At 32.3% G+C, this 17,391-nt stretch overlaps 2 protein-coding genes and 1 pseudogene across 2 annotated transcripts; all 3 read left to right on the forward strand.

The window, feature by feature from the left end:
* Positions 1-2,512: 2,512 nt before the first annotated feature.
* Positions 2,513-4,316, forward strand: LOC114414160 (annotated as a pseudogene).
* A 3,214-nt stretch (positions 4,317-7,530) lies between these two features.
* Positions 7,531-10,932, forward strand: LOC114416496 (probable myosin-binding protein 5). Its single transcript, XM_028381379.1, has 3 exons — positions 7,531-8,744; positions 9,073-9,930; positions 10,326-10,932. Exons 1-3 carry the CDS (start codon positions 8,003-8,005, stop codon positions 10,532-10,534), a joined length of 1,809 nt encoding a protein of 602 aa, XP_028237180.1. The 5' UTR covers positions 7,531-8,002; the 3' UTR covers positions 10,535-10,932.
* A 1,687-nt stretch (positions 10,933-12,619) lies between these two features.
* On the forward strand, positions 12,620-16,424 carry LOC114416497 (5-formyltetrahydrofolate cyclo-ligase, mitochondrial-like). Its single transcript, XM_028381380.1, has 8 exons — positions 12,620-12,885; positions 13,006-13,149; positions 13,258-13,407; positions 14,437-14,478; positions 14,559-14,604; positions 14,901-14,971; positions 15,065-15,191; positions 15,657-16,424. The coding sequence occupies exons 1-8, from the start codon at positions 12,696-12,698 to the stop codon at positions 15,667-15,669; spliced, it is 783 nt and encodes a 260-aa protein (XP_028237181.1). The 5' UTR covers positions 12,620-12,695; the 3' UTR covers positions 15,670-16,424.
* Positions 16,425-17,391: the final 967 nt, after the last annotated feature.

Consider the following 17,391-nt stretch of genomic DNA (forward strand, 5'->3'; position numbering starts at 1 on the left):
ATATTTATTAGATGAATTTTAATTTTTGTATTTGACACCCTAATCATTAAATTATGGGTCCGCCCCTATCCATAGAAGGAAATCATACTCCAAAGTGAATAATATAATTAAATTAGTTGTTAATTTATATGGTAATTACGATCAATCATATAAGCAGTATTTATATAATTAAATTAACAATATTTTAAAGATCAATGCTTTTTTTTGGTGGAATAGTGGGAAAAAACACCACAAGCACTAACAATCCTGTGAGAAAGCGTTGAATACCGATGTTATTCATATTTCGTAGTTTTTATGAGTGAGAAATTAAACCTAAAACATATTTATTTTCTTTATAGACATTAAATTAATCTTATAACCCGTTAAAAGTGTATTATGTTGAATTTGATTTATTGGTATACTAGCATTTTAATTTATGTATTGCATAATTAGATTTTTATTTTTATATATTTAAAAATTAAAGCAAATAATTATTTTTAATAAATAAATTGTATTGTTTATAATTAAATTTAATATAAAAAATCTATGAATATATAAATTATATTTTAGATTTATAATTCCTTTAAAAATTATTGAAATTAAATTTTGAGATAATGATAAAAAAAGGATAATTGAGGGAGAAAGACAATTAAATGATAAAAAATATATATAGATAAAGATAAAATAAATTAGTTAAAAGTGAAATTTGTTGACTAATTAAAATAAACGATGTTGGAATTGAAGTCTGGTCGTATAAGACCGATGTTGGAATTGAATTTCAGAAGAAAAAAACCAAAAGGGTTTCAAAAATCAAAACCCGTTTTGAATTGACGCCTTAGTGGCGTTCCTTGCCAGGAAGAACCGTCGCTTTAGTCTTCTTTTTTCATCAATTCTTTGAAAATTGAAACTTTGCATTTATGTATTTAGCATGCCATAACAGTAAAGTCTCGTGTAAGTAACAAGTGGGATTTTGAAACAACTTATAGTATGCCTTAAACATCATTTGAATTTCTCTATCTACGAATACTTGTATACAATGAACTCTTTTGAGTATAAGAAATTACTAGTATAGCACCTTCTCCCAACAGTAGTGCTCCACTTTGATGAGAACAAAATATATATTGCATTTGCAACATGCTTCATTAACAAGGAAACTGCTCTAAATATTATGAATTAGACATAGCTTCAGGCAAAGATACTAGATAACATAGGTTATGGCTATGATTAGTAATTAACTACCATGTATCAATAGTAAGTAGGTTCTGATTAAACAAGCTAGTTATCAGTGTAATTTGCTGGTATGAAAGGTGGACTCCAGCTCCTCTATAGTGAGGGTTAAAGTAAAAGTAATCTTGATTTTTTATGAGAAAATCAACTATCCATATTACGGCTCACAGGCATAACAAAATTGTGAATGTGTTTGAAAAATGAACAGTTAATTTTCTCATTAATAATCGAGATTACTTCGCCTTTAGCCACTTTAAAGGAGGCAACTCCAGAAAGGTGTGAGTCCAAGGTGCACTGTTTGTCATAATCAAAAGTCCAAAAATTAACTTAGAAGATCAATCCTTGCTGAGAATTTGCAAAATGAAAGCAGGCTCTGTCAACACAAACTTGAGTCAGGAATAGTTTTCATTTGAGGTATCCTGTTTCTGGTCTAAGGAGGGATTTATTCTGAGACTGAACATTTATATATGATTCTGTAATGCTCCAGCGAAAGAGACAGCTGAGAGCAGCGGTTATGTCAAAAGTAAGCTGCTTCAAACTAGTGGATCTTGTCAAGAAATAATTCTTCCCTTAATTCACACAAGAGTAACTAAATGTGCAAACTACATGCATGCAAATAAACATTAAGATGATACACATATATTAAATAGGTATCCCTTCTGCAAATACATTATATAGTATTTTTCATCCTCTTAATATAGTCCATGTTTGGTTAGTTTTTCTAGTTTTAATTGTTTATATTTAGTCTTTATAATCTTTAAATTGTTAAAATCAAGTTCTTTATTTCACATTTCACTCTAATAATTAATGAAAATATAAAGGAAGTATGACGTGTATATAAAAACTTCAATTATATACTTTTTTTTCAAAACTTCAATGCTGTCATATTTCAAACTAGAAGAGCACAACAAAAAGTAGAGAAAGAAAAGGGCCTCCTGTTACTCTCATGTCTGATTCACTCGGTGAAAATTGATTGAGATTTCCTAGTCCATCGATAAGCTGGGTTCCCAACTACTGAAATAATTGCAATTGCATGAGCAATTTCTTGTATAATTTGAAATGTACCCCAAATAAAAGGAAAAAAAAATCACAAGTTTACTAAGTATCAACCCAATCCAATTCAGTCCAAATGTTTAAGTCTAAATCATTTGACAGACTGAATCAGGTGGATTGGCTTGCTTTCAAATCAGTTGTTGTCTTGTTGATTGCTTGCAATGCACTGCACCATTTGGAAATTTGCATGACTCACTGACAAAAATATGCTTAATCAAGAAAAGTTGTCTTGCACTTTGACAGAGAGAAAGGGATGGATTCTTCTCCTTCACCAGACATAAACATCCCAGAGCAGTGGTTAGAGGCCACAGAGTCCATTGCAAACAGTTCAATGCCTCCTATTACTCTTATATGTGGTGCCAAGAATTGTGCGAAGACAACCTTCTCCCGCTATCTCCTAAATGTCCTCTTGAACAAATACACCAAAGTAGCTTATCTGGATACTGATGTTGGCCAACCCGAGTTTACTCCTCCTGCTTTTCTGTCACTAACCATTGTTCATAAAGTAACTCCAGGTATGTTGGTGAATCTCTGTCTTATTTTTTTTGTCCAGAAAATACTTTATGATTTATTTCAAAGTTAGTAATTTATTTAATATAATTATTTTAGATTTGACAGTTCCATGCCTGAAAACACCGGAGAGGTATGAAGTGCTATCTCATCTTGATAATTTGGGAGCTTGTATTTTTGAAATGTTGCTTTAAAGTTTGAATTTGAAATATTTGACTAGGCTGCTGCCTTTTGATGACAGTGAACATCTATTCTGTAGTCACATATATTGAACTACATAAAGTTTTAGTTGTTTCTTCATTTGTAAGTTAGGTTAAGATGATTACTGTTGAGATGTATTTCATGCTTTCCAGATTCAGTAGAACTGTCTTGACATCTGATCTGATTACCAATTATATCAACAAATTACAAATATTATATATTATAACATTTTTCATATGATTTTCTTCTGTACATGGTTGTTCCTTTTTTCTGAAGATGCTGTAAGAGCCAAGCATCACATGCATTCTTCTCTCTTTCTTTTTTTCATTCAGGGAGGGGGAATGGAGTGGGGGGGGTGTTGGGGGGATTTTATTATTGTGAAATTTTTTTATGTACAGTGACTTGGATGATATATATCATCTGTGTTGGATCTTTGTATTCAATTGTGCAAGTGTGAGCCAATTCAGGTATTATTTGATTGAACATGTAATGGACTTGCTTGTCTTACTATCTGTCATTTATTCTGTGACAGGTGCCTTTTCTTTGGTGATGTTTCTTGTAAGAGAGATCCATCAACATACTTAAGTTATGTATTTGCCATATATAATTATTACCGAAAGGAGTATTGCATCTCAGATAAGGGAGAATATCCTCATAAGATCGAAGTTCCTCTTATCGTGAATACTCCTGGTTGGGTGAAAGGTAAGCTCAATTCCTTTTCAGTGGTTAGTCTGATTCTTTTCAATCCTGTGTTTGTACTTTTACTGCACGTAAACTATTTCTTTTCTAAAATGATAGAAATATGTCATCTATTATGGTAACTGTTCAACGATTTCTTTTCTCTTGTATTTCAGGTGTTGGTTATGATGTATTAGTGGACATGTTGAAATATATTTGTCCTACACATGTAGTTAAGATAAGCATATCCAGTGAAAAAAAGAATTTACCTGCTGGAGAATTTTGGTCAGATGGGGAACATGATGAAACAATTAACTTAATTGAGATAAATTCAGCTCATCAGGACTCGTTAACTAGATCGTAAGCTCTAATCTGATTAGAAAGTTATCAATTGCAGCTGCTGGTTTGGTCCTTTTCTTTTCATTTTTTATGCATCAAGTATCATTGGATATCCCTATTTGTTTCCCTAGGGTGCTTGTTCAGATAGATGCACGCCTACTGCGTGATTTACGAATATTGACTTATTTCAAACAGTGCTTTTCTAGTGATTCAAGGAACTTGCACATGCCTTAGCCTCTCATTGTTCTTATGAAGTTCCCATTGCAAGCATAAAGATTCAACACCTTCATTGTGAGGTTTGTTCAAATTTTACTTGTTACCTGTTCTGATTTTGAGTCACACCTCAGTGCAACAGTAAGGTTTCTACCTTGTGACTTGATGGTTTAGAACTTAAAGTTGCATGCATCTAACCCTTCCCAAGCACCACAAGAGTAGATCCTTGTGATTGAGTTGAGCTGCCCTTTATACAGTTTTCATGCATTTGGTCCATTTTGGTTCTAATCCCATTTGATTTTTAAATCTTTTTAATATAAATAAATATGTTGTTTTCTTCTTAGGAATTGCAACAATATTTCATACATCTATTTTATTTTTATAAAGGTGAGCAGAACATTTTTTATGGTCTATCTATATCTTTGTAGGTCCCAAGTTCTGAGATATTCTACAGTTTGAATGCTACCGTTGTTGGCTTAGCTGTTGATTCTGATGGACCTGAAAATTTACCTTGGTGTCTTGGGCTTGGTATGTAATTTGACTTCTTAATTCTGAAATGTCTCATTCTGTCTTGCTCTGAAATGGAGGATCATTTTACTGAAATACTTTCACAAAATTGAAATTTCAGATTTAAAAAGCAATTTAGGTGGCAGTAGTATTGCAAACTTGCTGAAAGTGTTCCATTCGGTATTTTCAAGTTTGGAAAACTTCGTATGTCTCAAACAAATGGGAATTGTAATTCTGTTTAAAAGATACTCCCTCCAGATTCAAATATAAGCAAAAAAAAAATAAAATTATTTCACGCTAATTAAGAAAGTTGATTAACAACAATTAATTGCACCAAGCTCAATTAGAAAATAGGTTATATTCCTAAAATGTTCTTCATTGAAATTTGATATCAAGAAAAAGAATGAGTCATTGAAATTAAAACTCCTATTAAATGAAGGGTATTTTAGAGATAGACTCATTAAATGAAGTAAAATTAGTTGAGATTTGCTTATATTTAAATGCAAGACCAAAACATTTTTTTTTGCTTATATTCAAATCCAAAGGGAGTAATTTAATTATTGAGCTTGACAATCAGTTTCAAACTTTTGGTAGCAATGGGGCACACAAAATACTGTGAAGTAATGTGCATTTCTGGGTTAGCTTCATAAGAACTCATATGTTCGTCTTAGCTATGCAATGACATCTCAATTCTCAAGTGTAATATATTTTAAGGGATCTCTACCTATTTAGGTCATCGTACTTCCACAAATGTAGAAGATAAAGAGTTAAAGTGTATTATTCCTAATGGACACAAATCATACATCCTTCTACTGTTGTTTTTTGGCATTTCCATAATTTTAAGCATATTCATTGTTTGAACATATCTTGATTTCTAATGTTTCAGGGATTGTGAGGGGCATTGACACAGTAAAAGGTGTGCTCTATGTCATTACTCCTGTGCCACATAGTTCTCTGGAAAGAGTCAACCTCTTGCTACAGGGTTATATCCAAATTCCCTCTTGTTTATTGCAGGCAAGAAATTTTTTACATTCTTTTACTTTCTCATTAACATAATCTTATAGAAACTGAAGATAATGTATTAATGTTTAACCAAATCAGAAATTGGTTTGTTTTGTTGCCTTACATGAGGTGAACTGTTTGAAAATATTTAAGATTTATTTAAATTATCTTAGTTAGAACTTGGAACATCTTTCTTGATCTGTTTATTTGTTTTAGTATTAGGTTCTGTTGGGCCACAAGAACTTAGCCAGTTAGTATAAATGAGTAAAATGAGTAATAGGGTTAAAATATTGTAACAAATTACATATATCAATGATATTTCTCGATGTCATGATTAATTAATACATATTTCTTATAAAATATGACTTCTTTTCAGGTAAAGGGATGCATCTCCCCTTACATGGCAGCGAATACTTTGACTACAAGCTAGTTTATTCATGTGTTCACAAAGAGAAATATTATGAGGCATATTAGCATTTTAGCGGGTTAGCCAACCCCCTATAGTTATTACAGAAGCTTCGTTTCCCATGGAAGAAGCACATATATATCAGTATAATTTACATATGCTATAGAGCATTATTTTTCATTTTTCGATTTATGAAAATCCAACAAAATTGTAGGGGGAAAATGCAATTAAATTTTACAGCATTGTCAATATGGTATGGATATTGTATTATATAAAAAAATGAATGCTTTTTTTAAAAGAAAATTGATTTTATTGATAATAATAATAATAATAATAATAATAATAATAATAATAATAATAATAATAATAATAATAATAATAATAATAATAATAATAATAATAATAATAATAATAATAATAATAATAATAATAATAATAATAATAATAATAATAATAATAATAATAATAACATGAGTTTAGTTTTCATATATTGTTGGTATAAAAAAATTATATAGTGAACCAATTCAAAATTATTATTACTATATCTTTTAAAATAATTATTCTAAAAGTTAATGTGTTTTATCATATATGAATTAAAAAAACTAACATACTCATGATTAACCAGTCATTATTAATGATCGATTGATTTGTGATTGAATAATAATGTTAAAATGTTTTTACATATACTATTTTATAAAATATAATCAAAATATAAATAAAAATAATACAACCGTCTGAAACTTTAATTGAAAATGTCTTCAAAGAATAATTCAAAATGGAATATAAGTTTAATGATGCTTTGTAAATATTTCATAGATTTGATAGATAAATTATATTTCAACCACTTTGATTTTTTTATTTTTTTGCTGAGTTTAATAATAATGTAAAAAGTGTAGGTAAAGTTCTATATTAATCAATTTAATTAGAAGGCACTCTATTTTATATTGCTATCTAATTATAGATTGGTATGTATATAAGATTGACTTTGTAATGACGATTGTATTTATGTGATTTTTAATTAGTTAATGTAAAATTCTTTACTGTGTATTAAAACTAGACTCTATTAATTCTTCCCAAAACAAAAATAGTGTTATTCAATGGTTCTGGTAGATAATTTAAAGGATATAATGGTATAAGATTCTGTTGTATTCATATGAGTGAAAACAATCTATTTAATTAGAAAAAAAATTTGTGTTCAATTCTGAGTGTGAGTCAAATTCTCTTGGACCAATGACAATTACACATTACAAGTAAGATTAGTCTCTTGTCCAATGGATTGGATGATACACATGATATTTGACGTGGTTCCTAATCGAGGACCTAAAAGAAATGGTTCTCGTAAATAAATAAAAAATCCACCTAGGAAGAGAAGGTGTTAATAAATATACTCAGATACCAACATCAGTGTGGCGTATGAAAAATCTTGTATAGGCTTTGCCATAGGAAATGCATGAGATATTTGTTGTTGTAATTGGGAAACAAAATTGGAAGAGAGACATGATGGACCGTTATTTCAGGTAATTGTCTGCCTAACAGCTTCCATTGGTTTTTGTTTCTTCAATTTTTATGGCTTAATTGAGTTCCACCTTTCACATTCTCTCTTTTTCTTCCTTTGCAAACGTGCCACTGAGAGAGACACACGCTGAGAGAAAGATCTTGATCCTCGTCCCCAACCAAGGTCATGATCTTCCTCCATCTTCCCACATTCTAAGTTCCTTTTTTTTCTCTCTCTTAATCCACACCCACTTTTTTTTATTTTTTGTTTAATCTTCAACAGCACTACAGATTCCAGAAACTTGGTTGTTTTTTTTATTCCAATCTGTTACATTCTACATGATGTTGGGTTGTTAATAAGGACAAAAACAAAAAGGAAAGAAAACTTCCAACATGGCTACTCGATCATTTTCTCATTTTGTTGAGCAAGAAATGGGGAAGTTCACACACTTTGTGATCTATGTGTTGCTTGAATGGGTGCTGATATTCATACTCTTCCTTGATGGTTTTCTTGCATTTTTGGCCAATGAGTTTGCCAGGTTCTTTGAATTGCACATCCCTTGCTGGCTGTGCACCAGGTTTGATCATGTTATGGTTCACAGAAATCCTGATTTCTATTACAACGAGTCTGTGTGCGAGGCTCACAAGAAGGACATGTCGTCTTTGGCATTTTGTCATAACCACAAGAAGCTCTCTGACATAAGGAAGATGTGTGAGGGGTGCCTGCTTTCATTTGCAACCGAGAAGGAATCGGATTGCGACACCTACAAGTCCCTAGTGGGGATTTTGCATAAGGACTTGGAGTGCTTTGTTCAGGATGACCAACCAATTCAGTTGACTTTGAAGGATGATGGGTTCATGCAGGTTGATAGAAGCAACAACCAAAAGTGTTCATGCTGTGGAGAGCCATTGAAAATGAAGTCTTCTAATTCTAATGTGAAAGTGAAGCACTCGTCATCATTTGTGCGAGCCCCAACTCCTTCACCGAGAGCTTTTCCATTTTCAACACCAATAAGTTTGGAACCTAATGGTCCAGAGTTGCCTCACATCAGGTACAAAGAACTCAAGTTTATGGCAGATCCGGAGCTTCAAGAGGATGAGTTTGGCTTCAATGTTAATAGCCCAAATGTTAAATGTGAGTATTTGCAAAACTAGAATTTCCTGATACTATGCATATCCTAGTTTATGCAGATTAAAAATTATATCTTTCTAGCTGTATTTGAGTTTTTATTGTACTATATATGCTTTAATTGGAATCAAATAGAGGACTACGTGAACACATTGTCTGAATAATATTATAATCACTTCAGCATTGTTGTCAACACAAACTTTATTGTTATTATTTCAATAAATCCTACTTTTGACTAGTTGTGCCTATAGACACTGAACTTGTACTAGATTTACTCATGACTGAAAATGTGATTATGGCATCTTTTACAAAACAATATTTTTGTTCTATACAGCAAGCGGAGACACCAAATCTACCTCTTTGCCTCTATTGGGAGAAGTAGAAGACTTGAATGATGAGTCCAGCAAATTCACCCCAACTTTTACAAGGGGAAATAAGTTCTTTGGAATCCCGCTCACCGATTCTGCAAACAACAGTCCCAGATGGACCTACAGGATTAACAAGAAATCACCACTGGAAAAGACAGAATTTGCCTCTGACTCTAATGATGTAAATCCCCAAACTGATTTTGATGATGCCATCTTAAACAATTTGAAGAGGCAAGTTCGTTTGGATCGCAAATCACTCATGGCTTTGTACATGGAGCTGGATGAAGAAAGAAGTGCTTCAGCTGTTGCTGCCAACAATGCAATGGCCATGATCACCCGGTTACAGGCCGAGAAGGCAGCGGTGCAAATGGAGGCTTTGCAGTATCAGAGAATGATGGAGGAACAGGCTGAGTATGATGAAGAAGCCCTCCAAGCATCTAATGATATGCTTATCAAACGAGAGGAAGATCTCAGAGCTTTAGAAGCTGAATTGGAGATTTTTAGAAAACAATATGGAAGCTTAGCAGAAGAAAACACTTTTAGTAGGGAATCTAACTCATCTCTTGGTTACAATAGCTCTTCATTCAAGCTCAATGAAGGTGAAGGTAATGGAGAAAAAGGCCTCAATTCTACTCAAGTTGAATCACCTCAGGAAGAAAATGAAGGGGTAAGACACAATGAATCAGTCAGAGATTTTAAAGCAGAGAAAACATATCTTCTTGGCCGGATGAAGAAAAAAGAAAATAGAACACCCTTAGCAGAAAGTGGAATTTATTCCTTACTGTCTAGCTCTGACAGTGTTAATAATTTAGACAGTGAGACAGGTAACATAGCAGACATGCCTTCATGTATAGGTAGCATTATAATTCTAATGATTATTAGAGGAAACATTCAATTTAGTCCTCCAAAGTTACATGCATCACCACATTAGTCCTTTAAAAATTTTGGTCACTAAGTTACTTTGTCACTAAATTTCCTTTGGTCACCACTTTGGTCTTGTATAAAGATGAATATGATGACATTTTAGAGAAAAACTAGTTTGATGAAAATTTGTAGAAGGCTAATATTTTGACATTTTAGATCATTAATGGACTGATTTAATCACATTGTTTTTAAAAAAAATAAGATGGTAATACATATAACTTTGGACGGCATATTTTGGGTTTTCTCTAATTTATTATGCTTATTACCATTCCTCATAATGATTGTGTTGTAACAGGAAAAGGAGGTGAAACCTTTCTACCAAAAGAACTGTCTTTCCTTGCTGAAAGGGTGAAGGCTCTGGAAGGCAACAGTGGGTTCTTAGAGCTTGTTTCCAATAACGACGAGAAAGATAGTGAAGGAACCAAAATTTTGACAGAGATATCACAGAATCTAGAGAAACTCAGTCACCTTGTTATGACCTCCTTTGAGATAGAGAATGCATGATGCCTATTTTTCTTTTATAGTAATTGGCTCTTTTAAGTGTACTGGAGCCAAATGATCATGCTTAGAATGAAGATAATTGAATTTCATGAGGCTGAACCTAAAGAATCACAAAAAAAAAAAAGTCTAGCTTGTGAAGATTGTGAGTTATTCTGACACTAAGATCTCGAGTGTCGGAAGCATGGATGACTTTCTTCTGCCTCAAGAATGTGTCTGTAAAATATCTAAAGAGGTCAAGGACTTGAACACTCAAAGCATGTCTTGTAATAGGATTTTAATCCCCATTTCTAGGATTGGATAGCTTTACTAGGATCATTTGGACAAACTTGTCTAGGGTTTGCTTGTTTATATGACTACTATTGTCAACAGTTCATTTTTTTCTCTTGTTAGTATGTACTTTCTCTCATGGAAGAAATGCAAATTCTATATTCCATCCAAATATTAGCTCATTCATAAAAATTCAGCTTTACTAACCAAATGCAATTTCCTAAATAATTCAAGTCTTGCATGGTATAGAAAACCTTAACTAATTTACTTTTCCTGCCATCTCCAGTCTACACTGTTTCATTTTGTCAAATACCATTAAACCTATTTTTTGTTTATGAAACTTGATATATTTCCAGTTTACAGAGATGTGGTAAGTAGGTTCATAAGCGGTTAATCTTTTCTTATATTGCTGTAGTGATGTTTGTGAGAAACTAGGAATTTAGCTCACAAATTACTAGGTGTAATTACGAAGATGAAAAAAAATTAGAAAGTTGGTACAAAACTTGGTTTCCCTGATACTTGCTACTTAGGACAAAAGAGCAAATCCAATGTATTTCTGAAGATAAAGAAAGAATAGTGGTTACTTGGGACAAAAGAGCAAATCCAATGTATTTCTGAAGATAAAGAATGGTGATAACCAATCTATCATTAAATAGTCACTCAATCCAATGAAGATAAGAGGATCCTACTCTGTAAAATTCTTAATCATTTTCAGAGTGAATACCGTACCCTTTCTTGATAATTGGCAAGGCTGCAACTTACAAACCTGAGCAATAAAGTTCAGAGCAGTTGCAAGAATAATAAATCTGCAAGTATTAGAAAGAATGATGAGCTATTGTTGAAAATCGCTCAGGATTGAAACCTGTATGCTACTGCAATTTGGACATAATATTGAAATGAAGTTTTCTTATGCTGACTGCTGAGAAATAGGGGAGAAAAGAGTTTCCAACAGACCAATTTTGCTTTTGTTTTATTTTTGGTGAATTCAGCAGGTTATTGGTCTGTTGGACTCTTAAGCTACTGTTCTATCCCATGAAAAAATCTCAATCAATTTAGAATTGATACCATGACTAATTATAAATATCTTCCTCTCTTAACTTGCTAAGATGTTTTTTAAGGAAAAAACTATGAAGGCTCACAGCATCTGGAACGTGATTTTTTACATCAAAATGAATGATACTAATTCTAGAATGTGTTTCTAAAAACACTCTGATTCTTTGTTTGGTTATCATGAAAAAAGAAAAGAAAAAAAAAAAGAATTGAATAAAAATATAAGGATAAATAGTTATTTTTGTTTTGAATGTTTATCCGAAAATTTATTTTATTATTATATTTGTTTTAATTTATGTTTCTTTTTTCTATTTTTTAAGTTTTTATTATAATGTTATGTTTGTAACTATTAAAAAAAATAAAGATTAAATTATATTTTAGATCACTTTTTTTATTTTTGGGGATTAAAAATTTTCATCTTTTAAGAATGAATCAATTAACGTTCTACACATTCAGGGGATAAATATGATTATTTATCTAATGTAAAAATATGTTTGATCAAAAATAATTATGCAGAAGCTTTTGAATTTAATATAGGTCTCATATCAAATTATTTTAATTTAAATATTTCCTCATATTTCACTTTATTTCATTCTATTCCCTCCTTTTCTATTCTCAGATACTTACAACACCTAAGGTACAATGAAGCCTAAAAATAGAACATTTTAGTCAAACGAAGAAGAAGAAAAAACATTCTAAAATCTATGTAAATGATCTTAAAAAACAATTTTTCATTTTAACTTTAATCAGTTGCATAAAAAAAAACAAAATGAAAGGAGGAGGAACCGATGGTGAAATAATAATATATTTTATAATGAAGAAAGAATAAAAGTTGAAAAATAAAAAGATGCGAGCACAGACGGTGATGACACAGTGGTGCACAAGAGCAGCAGCGTGTGGGCAATTGAGGATGAGCACTAACACTAACACTCCCAAACACGACGATATCGACGCCATTTTCAAACAAAAGCGCTTACTTCGAACGCAGGTCAGAAAAACCCTCAAGTCCATCGATCCCTCCCTCAAATCCCACCAAGGTATCACTCACTATCTATATCTATTTTTTTTTATCGACAAATGTTAATTATTAGTATTGTTAATTCTTCTTAGCGGATTCAAATTCGCACCTATTATTCTCTTGTTTCATTATTTTCAAGATAACACCGTTCAAGACATAGTTTTGGGAGCTCCGTGGTTCAGATCCAGTCGCAGGTTGTGCGCGTACATAAGCTGCGCTGCTCTTCGCGAAGTCGACACTTCAAAAATCTTGTCACAGATTTTGCAACATAATAGTACTACTGGTGCGGCCTCGCATTTTCTGATTCTCAAATTAGATTTTTTTTTGCTTTTTTTTTCATATTATTTGCTTTTTCTTAGAAACCTGTTAAACATTTTTGAATATCATGCAGATGGAAAAAAACTTTATGTGCCACGCGTGGAGGATAAGAATAGTCACATGCGTATGCTTCACATATCGCGAATTGATGATCTCATTGCAAACTCAATGGACATACTAGAGCCTACTCCGGTTGATGCTGATGGAAATGCGCGTGAAGATGGTACACTTGCCTTGCCCCTCTTTTCTTTTTAGGTTTGGTTCTTTTAGTAAATTGAGCAAAAGATTTTTACGCTGAAATTCAATCACTAGTAATCGTGTAGGTAACTTTGTTGACTTTTATAATAAGTATCTTAGAAATTAAACTCTTGTTCTTGACATAGAAATGGATTGCTGCATACACGCAGTCATCAATTGGAACCGTTGATGAAGATCATACCGTGTGTATTTCATATGCATATTTTAAGTCAGATTTGTTGATATAAAATATGTGTCGGTTGATCTTCATCCAACCTTTTTGATTGTCTGAATGTGTGAATGCATTCGTGGTTTTGATCTTCTTGCTCTTCTTCCTGCTTCAACATTTTTTAAATTGTAGTTGTGGTTATGACTTTGTTGTGATTTTTAATGTTGTGGAAAATTGCAATCAAATGTGGCTAATGAATCTGCAACTGAGATCCCAAATCCTTGACGTTACAACCGAAATTGGGGCTGCATACAATTTTTTAAAACCCTGCAATTTAGCTTTCATAGGTGTAGCCTACTTGCAAAAATAATGTGCCTAACTTTCTGATTTAAGTTTGGAAGTTTTGCAAAATCTATTATCAGGTCATACTCTGTAACAGCACGTGAGACTAATATTTGGAAACTTATCTGGCTCTCCTCCTTTTTATGTAAAATTTTGTCAAATTTATGGTTTTTCTTTGGGTCAATGTGAACAGTTTCTTGATGACATAAATTTATAAGTACTTTGCATATTCTAATTGAGGTTTCTTCAGTAAAAGATATGAGTTCCTTTGTTTTCCTAAAGAAAAAACAACAAAGTAAAGCTTCGCTACGGCATAACTTTTACAAAGCCGCTTCCAAAGGACCGGATAAAAGTTATGTGCACCCTTCTTCTCCCTATCTCGGCTACTTTTGTGCATTTAATTTTATTTTTCTGATTCTTGTTGGGTTGACTTCATTTAATGTATTTTCTAATAATCCTGATTGGCTTATATCAACAACCATTTGAAAGATCTCTTTGGTACAGTTATGCAGGCAAATGATCCAGTTGATTTGTTCCTTTTACCTGGTGAGCTTCTCATTTCTTATTTAATTATTAGTGTCTTAGCTTGAATGTAGCTAATCTTTTTCTATTATGTTTCTTCCCAGGACTGGCATTTGACAGATCTGGAAGACGTTTAGGTCGTGGTGGAGGGTATGCTTTTATATTTGTTTCTTCTTACAGTTGAAATCTGTCTCATGTTCTGTAAGTTCTCAGTTGTAGCGAAATTTATGAGTTGAATTAACAATTCTGGCCTGTCTTATATTACTAAACCAACCATTCAAAAACTGTTTTTTGTTAGAACACGGACTACTTCACTAACTCTTATGCTTCACTTTTGACATTTCACTTATTATATCCTGAATTATTATTATCATTATTATTATTTTGTCACAAATCCTACAAAATCATAGACCAAGTTTTTTATAGTTAATATCCTTGTTCTCCAGTTACTATGATACCTTCCTGAAGAATTACCAAGACCTTGCAAAGACGCGTAATTGGAAGCAACCCTTGCTTGGTATGCATTTATTCCTTCTAGGATACTTAATTTTGTTTGAACCAAACCTACAAAAATGTGCCATGATCAAGCAATTTGGCATTGGATTTGCAGTTGCACTGTCATATTCTGAACAAATACTGGATGAAGGAGTAATACCAATGACTTCATCTGATCTTCCAGTTGATGCTCTGGTATCTCCAGAAGGTGTGATTCCCATCAGTACAACTGCCTTAAACAGGTATCACTGAACAAACTCATCTACTTTTGGAATTTGTTAATGAGTGGCCTTACAATTCTAGTTAAGAAATTATAATAAAAGGTAAAAGAGCGATCGAATGCACAAATGGGATCTAGGGAGGGTAGATGTATGAAGCCTTAACAGGCATGTGTAGAGAACTTGCGACCTGCAAGTCACAAAGGCATCAACCTTACTGTTATACCTAGTCTCACCCTCTAATTTTTAAAAAGTATTGAATGAAAAAAGTAGAGGCATTTAATACCTTGTAAATCTATAAAGCCTTCAATATTTTCCTCTTTAAGCTATCAGGAGGATTTGTTTATTAAATAATTTTGTTGATGGAGAGTATTAAATGCTTCTTCAAAAATGCCCTAAGAGCATTAGTTAACAGAACCTTTCAGTTTTTGCTATGTTGAATAAGAATTTAGTCAATTTTAGTCATTTTAACCTAGTGAACAATTCCAGCATGGATCTCTGACACTGGCAGTGGACTTCACAGCTGATCCTGAACACTTACAATAGTGTATCTTCAATAAAATTTTGTGGTTTCCATTAGTGTACAGCACTAAAGGATTTGGATCTGGGGTTTTGTGTAACAAGTAAAGGTTAACCAATTCATCAAGTGACACTGGACTGCCTTGAATGATTGCGTCCACCATCCTTGACCGATTGGATGTTTTGATACTCAAATCATTCATCTTAAGTACAGTATGCTTTCTGTAATGTTTGAACTGTGTGAAGTTTGAAGTTAAACTTTCCTAAAGCACATGTGTTTCAGCAAGAATGACTATGCTTTAACTTCTTGTACGGTTATACTTTTTAGTGTTTATTGGGCTAGCGAGATTTCCTGAATGTCACGTTTCTTGGTTCAAAACCTCGAATATATCTTGTTTGCCTGAAGAGTCTCATCATCCCATAATGAAAGGGCAGGGGGAGTTAAATGCCATTTCAGAGCTAGGTGTGTGTGGAAAAATTTGGACATTTAATAGGTGTGATGTATAATTTGTAATGTGTGGAAATTGAACTTTATTGGAGTTGACCAACGATTCACCAGCAAATGAGTTGAGAATTACCTTACCCATACGCCGTTTATATTTGGGAAAGGTGTGTTAGTTGAATTTTTAGTCAGTGTGCTCTAATTGTACGATAATTATCTTACGGACTGGGGATTAGTTATAGGTACTGTGGTGAGAAACTTTTATCCACGCTATTCTATGGATCATTTTTTCTTAATATTTGTGAGCTAGATATTTTAATTTTCTCTACTCTTGCTCACGACTACGACCTCAACTTATTGAATCCAAATAGAATAAAAAAGCCATGAGCTACGTAACCTCATTTAGTTTCAAATTGAACCGCAAGAGGAGTAATATGATTGCGTGATCCTTCTTCTCGTATAACTACCAACAAATTACACAATGGACTTGAAGAATCACAGAAATGGTTTTTGGTTTAATTAAGAGTTCACGTAAACCACTCCACTTGGTATGTATTGTTACCAGAATCGTAAAATATAATTAGCATATATGTATGAGTAAAATATGAATTGAGAGTTGAAAAAAATCTCAGCAGCTCCATTTAAGTGCTATAAAGAACGCTTATGATGCTCGAGTGATTCTTAAAATCGGGATTTTACTGGTGATTCATAATGACAATTACAATGTGGAAGAAGCAAAGATTGGAGGAGATTCCAACCCTTTGTTTGGATAGATAGAAAAGGGAAAAGAAAAAACTGGATGAATTTTAAAATTTTCTTATAACAACTCCAGTGAAAGTACTTACATGAGTTGGTTAATTTTAAATAATAATGTTTAATCTCTTTTTTCATTAGATTATAAAACCTATAAAATTAAATTAATCACTTATTTCAATAACATTAGCATTAGAATGAATTCCATATAGAGTATTTAAATTTATGTGAAATTATAAGTTTCATAAAATTATGATAAATAACTTATCATCTAAATAATTACGTATCATAGATGTTATTATATGATTGAAGAGAGAAAATTAACTTAAAAAAAAAACAAACAAATATTTTACTATTTTTGTAGTAAAGGGCATCAACGCATGTACATAGAAATCTGATAAAATGACGTGTTTCATTGCGGCCAATTATATTTCATCTTATTAACGATTGAATTTATGAAAAACTCAGCATCCTGGTAGTAATTAATGTTGTTCAAGTTTTTGACTCGCC

Source organism: Glycine soja, chromosome 6 (genome assembly GCF_004193775.1).
Source record: "Glycine soja cultivar W05 chromosome 6, ASM419377v2, whole genome shotgun sequence".
In the NCBI taxonomy this organism is placed as follows: domain Eukaryota; kingdom Viridiplantae; phylum Streptophyta; class Magnoliopsida; order Fabales; family Fabaceae; genus Glycine; species Glycine soja.

Excerpts from the sequence above, each read along its gene's own strand:
- LOC114416496 (XM_028381379.1), top strand. The coding sequence starts at position 8,003 with ATGGCTACTCGATCATTTTCTCATTTTGTTGAGCAAGAAATGGGGAAG. Across the intron at positions 8,745-9,072 it reads TAATAGCCCAAATGTTAAAT|CAAGCGGAGACACCAAATCT; the intron begins GTGAGTATTTGC and ends TGTTCTATACAG. Across the intron at positions 9,931-10,325 it reads TAATTTAGACAGTGAGACAG|GAAAAGGAGGTGAAACCTTT; the intron begins GTAACATAGCAG and ends GTGTTGTAACAG.
- LOC114416497 (XM_028381380.1), top strand. The coding sequence starts at position 12,696 with ATGCGAGCACAGACGGTGATGACACAGTGGTGCACAAGAGCAGCAGCG. Across the intron at positions 13,150-13,257 it reads GCAACATAATAGTACTACTG|ATGGAAAAAAACTTTATGTG; the intron begins GTGCGGCCTCGC and ends AATATCATGCAG. Across the intron at positions 14,479-14,558 it reads TGATTTGTTCCTTTTACCTG|GACTGGCATTTGACAGATCT; the intron begins GTGAGCTTCTCA and ends GTTTCTTCCCAG.